General features: G+C 27.6%; 1 protein-coding gene across 2 annotated transcripts in view; it reads right to left on the bottom strand.

Moving 5' to 3' along the window:
- Positions 1-300: 300 nt before the first annotated feature.
- Positions 301-11,004, bottom strand: part of LOC131678223 (suppressor of cytokine signaling 6) — a 1,339,559-nt gene continuing 1,328,855 nt past the window's right edge. Inside the window, exon 5 of one of the 2 annotated variants that reach the window (XM_058958257.1) lies at positions 301-502. In XM_058958257.1, the coding sequence (XP_058814240.1) occupies positions 376-502 (127 nt within the window). In that variant the 3' untranslated portion in view covers positions 301-375. The remainder of the gene's footprint in view (positions 503-11,004) is intronic. The other variant, XR_009303619.1, reaches the window with a different exon arrangement.

The following is an 11,004-nucleotide window of genomic DNA, read 5'->3' as shown; positions in this document are numbered from 1 at the left end:
TTAAAAGAAGGTTAAAAAATCCGAAAGCCTCCCCACCAACTGTTTAACAACTCTGGGACTCGAAGACCAAAAAGCCTTTCGTGCCCGTCCAGCCGGCAGCCGTTGGTCAGGCCAGCAGCTTGAGGTTTAGACTGATTGCCTTTCCGTGTCTCGGAAACCAATCCTCGAGAGCTAGAAGAGGAGTACCAGATAATCGATAACAAAATAAATCGAAGAGAGGTAAGTTAAATCCATCTGTAAACTTTTTTCTAAAAGGAAATGAATGGAAAGTTAGTCGTGATGCCGATTATTTGTTTATAAAATTTCAGTGTATCATTTCTGTATTATCGTTTATTTCTGTTGGCGTTATTATATTGCTCATTTCTTAGGAAAAAATCACACCATATCCCGTTCAATACGTTCTAAAAGACAATTTTTGTAATTTAAGTAATCTAATACTCTTCTTGGCAATGGCAATGTTTGAATAAGATCTTTTCTTATTATCGTCCTATGTATGATGAACCTGAAAATAGATAAAAAGATGTAACTGTATTTTTAAGATTAAAAATGGAGTTTTAACATATATGGAAACAACAAATTACAAATTATTACGTAATAGTATGAGCAGACTTTACGTGCAATATTAAATGTAGTCAGTATTATTTTCTGAGTTGGACATTATATTCAAAAAAGACGAATTTAACCCCAAGGGTGATTCGTTTTTTTGGATATTATATACAATAAAGGGCGAACACGAAATTATTGCGACACCGAAAATGTCATGCCAATTTTCTTATAATGTTTAAAATCAAACCAAAATTTTAGGGTAGTTTTATACATATATTTACTTCAAAAATCAAAAGAAAAGTTAATCGATGGAGCCTTGAGTGTAAAATTGAACGCATTTTCGCTTGATGCCCTCCATCAAAGTCTTTACAGTGTCATCCGGTACCAGTTTCTCAGTTTTACATTTCTTACAAAAGAAATGTATAGGATTCGCTCAAACTTTGAAAACTTTTTCCGAGGCCCGGAGGGCCGAGTTTCATATACCAATCGACTCAGCTCGACAAATTGAGACAATGTCTGTATGTATGTGTGTGTGTATGTATGTACAAAATGTCATGTAATTATCTCAGCAATGGCTGAACCGATCTTAATGAAACTAGTTTCAAATGAAAGGCCTAACGCTCCCATTTGACACTATTATTTTTGTTTTTCGATATGTTGTTTACTTTCTGAGATATGGGTAATTTTGTCAAAACAGGGCTGGTTTGAAGCGAATAACTTTCGAACAAGGCAATTATATCGCACAAACTAAACGAAAAGCTTATGAAAATACCTATAGATTGTCAAAATCCTTTCACAATCGGCGGAGATATTAAACATTTTGTGTTTTTATTCCTCGCTTATCAATTTTCACCAACTAAAAACAAGATCGTTACGTACAGAGTATTTCTTTACTGATGTTTTAGGGGTAAAACTAAACCGATTTTGAATATCAGGGTATGAAAACACATCTACGTTAGTCAAGGAATACAATACCAAAAATATTTTGTGAATTTACTCAACGATAAATTAACTGTTTCTGGAAAATTAATATGTAAGTTTACTACAACGATAAAGAGCGAACTTTTTCCAAAGTTAAGGTGTTTTTCCTTTGCACTACGCATTTCGATGAATCGCGAGTTTGAATTTTGATGGTATATGAATACGCAGATCATCATATAACTCTCCTAGAAGTTTATAATAACTTTTTCATATAATTCATATTTATATTACACTCATCACAGTGGTCGCAAAGGAACCAAAACGTGCGTTCAATTAATGATTGATTTTAGCGATTTGGTGTGTTAGGAACATTTTTACATTTCTTACAAAAGAAATGTATAGGATTCGCTCAAACTTTGAAAACTGTTTCCGAGGCCCGGAGGGCCGAGTCTCATATACCAATCGACTCAGCTCGACAAATTGAGACAATGTCTGTATGTGTGTGTGTGTGTATGTGTGTATGTATGTATGTACAAAATATCATGTAATTATCTCAGCAATGGCTGAACCGATCCTAATAAAATTAGTTTCAAATGAAAGGCCTAACATTGCCAATTGACACTTTTATTTTTGATTTTCGATATGTTGTTTACTTTCTGAGATATGGGCGATTTTGTCAAAACACAGCAGGTTTTTTGCAAATAACTTTCGAACAATACAATATTGTCCCACAAACTGCACATACAATAAAAAAAAAGTAAAAATACTTTTCTAACAAGCTATAGATTGTCTAAATCCGTGCACGAGCGGTGGAGATATTAAACATTTTGTATTTTTAGTCCTCGCTTACCAATTTCCACTAACTAAAAATGAGATTGTTTCATACAGAGTATTGCTTTACTGGTGTTTTAGGGGCAAAACTAAACCAATTTTGAATACCGGGGTATGAAAACACATCTACGTGATTCGAATTCGATGTTGAGAACATTTTGTGAATTACCTTTATAATAAATTAACTATTTCCCAAAAATCAATATATAAGTTCACTTCAAAGACAAAATAATGTGTTGATAAAGAAACAGTGAGTTCTAGTATTTATTCTTTGGATTAGGCACTGCGTTCAATCATGCGGTAAATGTTAGATGGTATATCAATACACAGATCAACAAGTAATTCACCTGGTAGTGAGATAAAAGATTTCTAATATAATTATACTTGTGGCGTCACCGAAAGCAACTGTATGTTTGAAGCCCAAAAATCTAGCGAAAATTTAGTTCTTTTGCAAGATTTAGGTTATACTGGTTATGGCGCAAAAATTACTACTTACATTATTTATGATAAGAATTTAAGAATCAATATATCATAATAATATACCTATAAAAATAATGTCACTGCATTAACCATCATTTGCCATTCCTCAGACGCCCCCCTCCATCTCTCTCTCTCTCTCTCTCTCTATCTCTCTCTATCTCTCTCTTTCTCTCTCTCTGTCTCTCTTCTATGGCATCTATCTAGCTATTTCTGTATCCATTTCTAAGTTGTGTGATAAGATCTTCTGCCAATCTGAAATATTTATTAATTGTAATTGCGAAGGTTTGAGAAAACAAAACTATTTTTTGTCTGCTGCTACATCAACTCAACTTTAATTCAATTGTATTCAAAGCATGTATCTACACTATAATTAAGGAAATTCATGGCCATCTCAGAAACATATTTGGCTTAACTGGGAAATATGAAAGTTTGACGATGAAAATTTTCAAAAGAGACATTCCACGTGCGATATTTAAACTATTCGTATCTCTATTGAATTTTGAATGAAACATATGCTCAAAAACTGAAAGCTGAAGCCAGCAGGATTGGACTTGCCATCAACGTTTCGAAGACAAAATACATGAGAGGAAGAGGTTCTAGAGACGACAATGGGAACATCCCACCAGAGTTCGGATTGACGGTGACGAAATCGAGATGGTCGACGAATTTGGGCTCACTGGTAACCGATGACAATGATAACAGCAAATAAATTTAGAGACGGATCTTAGCGGGAAATCGTGACTACTTTGAACTTCAGAGGACGCTTCGGTCGGACAAAATTCGCCGCCGCACGAAGTTGATTATCTTCAAGACGCTGATTAGATCGGTGGTCCTCTACGGCCAAGAGACCTGGACTATGCTCGTGGAGGACCAACGCGCCCTTGGAGTTTTCGAACGAAAGGTGTTGCGTACCATCTATGGTGGCGTGCAGATGGAAGACGGAACGTTGCGCAGGCGAATGAACCATGAGTTGTATCAGCTGCACATTTGTTGTATTGGTACGAACTTTCATGAAAAATAACGGATCGAAGACCAAAAATATCCACAAATTAGATCCAGGAAAAGAAGTCTCCCAAAGTACCCACTCTCGATGGGGGATGCAACTATAATGTGTCTTCTAACTTATCGTCGTCCATATTTTGATATACTGAGTAGTTTGAACCATTTCTTTTTCACAGTATTGGTCTGTATAGGACTTATTTATCCATATTTCCTGCACGAGAATACAGAACGAATCAATATGAAAGTTATAAGTATGAATGGAAAGAGGCTGCATTGCAATCAACTGAATGCACGGCTTTTATGATATCAACATAGCCTTGACATTTCACACTATTTACTTCAATGCAAATAAAAACCTTGAAACATCTACCTGTCTCATTCACGAATCGCATTCTCCCTGTCGTTCTCTGTTCAAGGGGCTTGAAAGCACATGTGACCTTGTCTCATTTTACTATATTCGATTGCGCGTTAAAATACTGGACCAGTAAATTCTATTCTGTATATAAATCTTTTTTTCGGGAATATGTGACCAAAAAGTAAACTTCGAATTCCAAAGCAAATAGAACGTTCCAGGTTCCTAATAACTAATTAAGGTCCAACAATAAAGTAGAAACACCAGATAATCTTAAAACGACGCCGTCAAGTAAAGAAGCATGAAAACAAAAAGAATTAAACCAAAAAAGCTGGAAGCCATTGAATGTCCATTGCATATTTATTATCCTTTTCTCAGAAGATGAGATTTTCAAAAACATTTCAAAACTTTCTGATGCAATCGTTCTCTAATTCGTACAATCCGGTTAATTTTTTTTATCTTTATTCTAAAATGTTTTTAGTTTCAAATACATGACCATTTCATTTAAATTAACTATTTCATTCCGCATCTTTTTATTAGTTTTGTTCATCTGCCTTCATTTTACTTATTTTATTCGTTTCATTCTTTGGATTCACTCTGATCAGTTTATTCTTTTTGTCCATTTTACTCATATCATTCATTGTTATCATTGTATGCATTTTATTCATTTTTTCCAGTTTATTCATTTTGTTCAGTTCCTTCATTTTATTAATCTGAGTACTTTTTCAGTTTTAATTATTTCATCCAAATAATTTATTTGATTCAATTTATTTCTTTATATTAATTTATAACCTTTTACAATTGTTCAATTTCTCTTTTTAATCAATGCAATTTATTCTGCTCATTTTCTTCTTTTTATTCATTTTATCACTTCAGCTCATTTTGTTTATTTGATTCGTTTGTTTTATTTATGCATTTCATTTATTTTTTACTTTATTCATTTTGTTCATCCATTCTTTTTATTCATTTGATCCATTTCATTAATTTGATTCATTGTAGTCACTGGATGAATTAAATCAATTTGATTCATTTAATTCATTCGATTCATTTAATTAATTTGATTAATTTGATTAATTTGATTTATTTCATTCATGTGATTCATTTGATTCAATTGATTGATTTGATTGATTTGATTGATTTGATTGATTTGATTGATTTGATTGATTTGATTGATTTGATTGATTTGATTGATTTGATTGATTTGATTGATTTGATTGATTTGATTGATTTGATTGATTGATTGATTTGATTGATTTGATTGATTTGATTGATTTGATTGATTTGATTGATTTGATTGATTTGATTGATTTGATTGATTTGATTGATTTGATTGATTTGATTGATTTGATTGATTTGATTGATTTGATTGATTTGATTGATTTGATTGATTTGATTGATTTGATTGATTTGATTGATTTGATTGATTTGATTGATTTGATTGATTTGATTGATTTGATTGATTTGATTGATTTGATTGATTTGATTGATTTGATTGATTTGATTGATTTGATTGATTTGATTGATTTGATTGATTTGATTGATTTGATTGATTTGATTGATTTGATTGATTTGATTGATTTGATTGATTGATTGATTTGATTGATTTGATTGATTTGATTGATTTGATTGATTTGATTGATTTGATTGATTTGATTGATTTGACTGATTTGACTGATTGATTGATTTGATTGATTTGATAGATTTGATTGATTTGATTGATTTGATTGATTTGATTGATTTGATTGATTTGATTGATTTGATTGATTTGATTGATTTGATTGATTTGATTGATTTGATTGATTTGATTGATTTGATTGATTTGATTGATTTGATTGATTTGATTGATTTGATTGATTTGATTGATTTGATTGATTTGATTGATTTGATTGATTTGATTGATTTGATTGATTTGATTGATTTGATTGATTTGATTGATTTGATTGATTTGATTGATTTGATTGATTTGATTGATTTGATTGATTTGATTTGATTGATTTGATTGATTTGATTGATTTGATTGATTTGATTGATTTGATTGATTTGATTGATTTGATTGATTTGATTGATTGATTGATTTGATTGATTTGATTGATTTGATGATTTGATTGATTTGATTGATTTGATTGATTTGATTGATTTGATTGATTTGATTGATTTGATTGATTTGATTGATTTGATTGATTTGATTGATTTGATTGATTGATTGATTGATTGATTTGATTGATTTGATTGATTTGATTGATTTGATTGATTTGATTGATTTGATTGATTTGATTGATTGATTGATTTGATTGATTTGATTGATTTGATTGATTGATTGATTTGATTGATTTGATTGATTTGATTGATTTGATTGATTTGATTGATTTGATTGATTTGATTGATTTGATTGATTTGATTGATTTGATTGATTTGATTGATTTGATTGATTTGATTGATTTGATTGATTTGATTGATTTGATTGATTTGATTGATTTGATTGATTGATTGATTGATTGATTTGATTGATTTGATTGATTTGATTGATTTGATTGATTTGATTGATTTGATTGATTTGATTGATTTGATTGATTTGATTGATTTGATTGATTTGATTGATTTGATTGATTTGATTGATTTGATTGATTTGATTGATTTGATTGATTTGATTGATTTGATTGATTTGATTGATTTGATTGATTTGATTGATTTGATTGATTTGATTGATTTGATTGATTTGATTGATTTGATTGATTTGATGATTTGATTGATTGATTGATTTGATTGATTTGATTGATTTGATTGATTTGATTGATTTGATTGATTTGATTGATTTGATTGATTTGATTGATTTGATTGATTTGATTGATTTGATTGATTTGATTGATTTGATTGATTTGATTGATTTGATTGATTTGATTGATTTGATTGATTTGATTGATTTGATTGATTTGATTGATTTGATTGATTTGATTGATTTGATTGATTTGATTGATTTGATTGATTTGATTGATTTGATTGATTTGATTGATTTGATTGATTTGATTGATTTGATTGATTTGATTGATTTGATTGATTTGATTGATTTGATTGATTTGATTGATTTGATTGATTTGATTGATTTGATTGATTTGATTGATTTGATTGATTTGATTGATTTGATTGATTTGATTGATTTGATTGATTTGATTGATTTGATTGATTTGATTGATTTGATTGATTTGATTGATTTGATTGATTTGATTGATTTGATTGATTTGATTGATTTGATTGATTTGATTGATTTGATTGATTTGATTGATTTGATTGATTTGATTGATTTGATTGATTTGATTGATTTGATTGATTTGATTGATTTGATTGATTGATTGATTGATTTGATTGATTTGATTGATTTGATTGATTTGATTGATTTGATTGATTTGATTGATTTGATTGATTTGATTGATTTGATTGATTTGATTGATTTGATTGATTTGATTGATTTGATTGATTTGATTGATTTGATTGATTTGATTGATTTGATTGATTTGATTGATTTGATTGATTTGATTGATTTGATTGATTTGATTGATTTGATTGATTTGATTGATTTGATTGATTTGATTGATTTGATTGATTTGATTGATTTGATTGATTTGATTGATTTGATTGATTTGATTGATTTGATTGATTTGATTGATTTGATTGATTTGATTGATTTGATTGATTTGATTGATTTGATTGATTTGATTGATTTGATTGATTTGATTGATTTGATTGATTTGATTGATTTGATTGATTTGATTGATTTGATTGATTTGATTGATTTGATTGATTTGATTGATTTGATTGATTTGATTGATTTGATTGATTTGATTGATTTGATTGATTTGATTGATTTGATTGATTTGATTGATTTGATTGATTTGATTGATTTGATTGATTTGATTGATTTGATTGATTTGATTGATTTGATTGATTTGATTGATTTGATTGATTTGATTGATTTGATTGATTTGATTGATTTGATTGATTTGATTGATTTGATTGATTTGATTGATTTGATTGATTTGATTGATTTGATTGATTTGATTGATTTGATTGATTTGATTGATTTGATTGATTTGATTGATTTGATTGATTTGATTGATTTGATTGATTTGATTGATTTGATTGATTTGATTGATTTGATTGATTTGATTGATTTGATTGATTTGATTGATTTGATTGATTTGATTGATTTGATTGATTTGATTGATTTGATTGATTTGATTGATTTGATTGATTTGATTGATTTGATTGATTTGATTGATTTGATTGATTTGATTGATTTGATTGATTTGATTGATTTGATTGATTTGATTGATTTGATTGATTTGATTGATTTGATTGATTTGATTGATTTGATTGATTTGATTGATTTGATTGATTTGATTGATTTGATTGATTTGATTGATTTGATTGATTTGATTGATTTGATTGATTTGATTGATTTGATTGATTTGATTGATTTGATTGATTTGATTGATTTGATTGATTTGATTGATTTGATTGATTTGATTGATTTGATTGATTTGATTGATTTGATTGATTTGATTGATTTGATTGATTTGATTGATTTGATTGATTTGATTGATTTGATTGATTTGATTGATTTGATTGATTTGATTGATTTGATTGATTTGATTGATTTGATTGATTTGATTGATTTGATTGATTTGATTGATTTGATTGATTTGATTGATTTGATTGATTTGATTGATTTGATTGATTTGATTGATTTGATTGATTTGATTGATTTGATTGATTTGATTGATTTGATTGATTTGATTGATTTGATTGATTTGATTGATTTGATTGATTTGATTGATTTGATTGATTTGATTGATTTGATTGATTTGATTGATTTGATTGATTTGATTGATTTGATTGATTTGATTGATTTGATTGATTTGATTGATTTGATTGATTTGATTGATTTGATTGATTTGATTGATTTGATTGATTTGATTGATTTGATTGATTTGATTGATTTGATTGATTTGATTGATTTGATTGATTTGATTGATTTGATTGATTTGATTGATTTGATTGATTTGATTGATTTGATTGATTTGATTGATTTGATTGATTTGATTGATTTGATTGATTTGATTGATTTGATTGATTTGATTGATTTGATTGATTTGATTGATTTGATTGATTTGATTGATTTGATTGATTTGATTGATTTGATTGATTTGATTGATTTGATTGATTTGATTGATTTGATTGATTTGATTGATTTGATTGATTTGATTGATTTGATTGATTTGATTGATTTGATTGATTTGATTGATTTGATTGATTTGATTGATTTGATTGATTTGATTGATTTGATTGATTTGATTGATTTGATTGATTTGATTGATTTGATTGATTTGATTGATTTGATTGATTTGATTGATTTGATTGATTTGATTGATTTGATTGATTTGATTGATTTGATTGATTTGATTGATTTGATTGATTTGATTGATTTGATTGATTTGATTGATTTGATTGATTTGATTGATTTGATTGATTTGATTGATTTGATTGATTTGATTGATTTGATTGATTTGATTGATTTGATTGATTTGATTGATTTGATTGATTTGATTGATTTGATTGATTTGATTGATTTGATTGATTTGATTGATTTGATTGATTTGATTGATTTGATTGATTTGATTGATTTGATTGATTTGATTGATTTGATTGATTTGATTGATTTGATTGATTTGATTGATTTGATTGATTTGATTGATTTGATTGATTTGATTGATTTGATTGATTTGATTGATTTGATTGATTTGATTGATTTGATTGATTTGATTGATTTGATTGATTTGATTGATTGATTGATTTGATTGATTTGATTGATTTGATTGATTTGATTGATTTGATTGATTTGATTGATTTGATTGATTTGATTGATTTGATTGATTTGATTGATTTGATTGATTTGATTGATTTGATTGATTTGATTGATTTGATTGATTTGATTGATTTGATTGATTTGATTGATTTGATTGATTTGATTGATTTGATTGATTTGATTGATTTGATTGATTTGATTGATTTGATTGATTTGATTGATTTGATTGATTTGATTGATTTGATTGATTTGATTGATTTGATTGATTTGATTGATTTGATTGATTTGATTGATTTGATTGATTTGATTGATTTGATTGATTTGATTGATTTGATTGATTTGATTGATTTGATTGATTTGATTGATTTGATTGATTTGATTGATTTGATTGATTTGATTGATTTGATTGATTTGATTGATTTGATTGATTTGATTGATTTGATTGATTTGATTGATTTGATTGATTTGATTGATTTGATTGATTTGATTGATTTGATTGATTTGATTGATTTGATTGATTTGATTGATTTGATTGATTTGATTGATTTGATTGATTTGATTGATTTGATTGATTTGATTGATTTGATTGATTTGATTGATTTGATTGATTTGATTGATTTGATTGATTTGATTGATTTGATTGATTTGATTGATTTGATTGATTTGATTGATTTGATTGATTTGATTGATTTGATTGATTTGATTGATTTGATTGATTTGATTGATTTGATTGATTTGATTGATTTGATTGATTTGATTGATTTGATTGATTTGATTGATTTGATTGATTTGATTGATTTGATTGATTTGATTGATTTGATTGATTTGATTGATTTGATTGATTTGATTGATTTGATTGATTTGATTGATTTGATTGATTTGATTGATTTGATTGATTTGATTGATTTGATTGATTTGATTGATTTGATTGATTTGATTGATTTGATTGATTTGATTGATTTGATTGATTTGATTGATTTGATTGATTTGATTGATTTGATTGATTTGATTG

This window comes from Topomyia yanbarensis, chromosome 1 (genome assembly GCF_030247195.1).
Source record: "Topomyia yanbarensis strain Yona2022 chromosome 1, ASM3024719v1, whole genome shotgun sequence".
Lineage (NCBI taxonomy): Eukaryota > Metazoa > Arthropoda > Insecta > Diptera > Culicidae > Topomyia > Topomyia yanbarensis.
The sequence above is the reverse complement of the archived record's forward strand: the minus strand, read 5'-3'. Positions and strand labels throughout refer to the sequence as shown.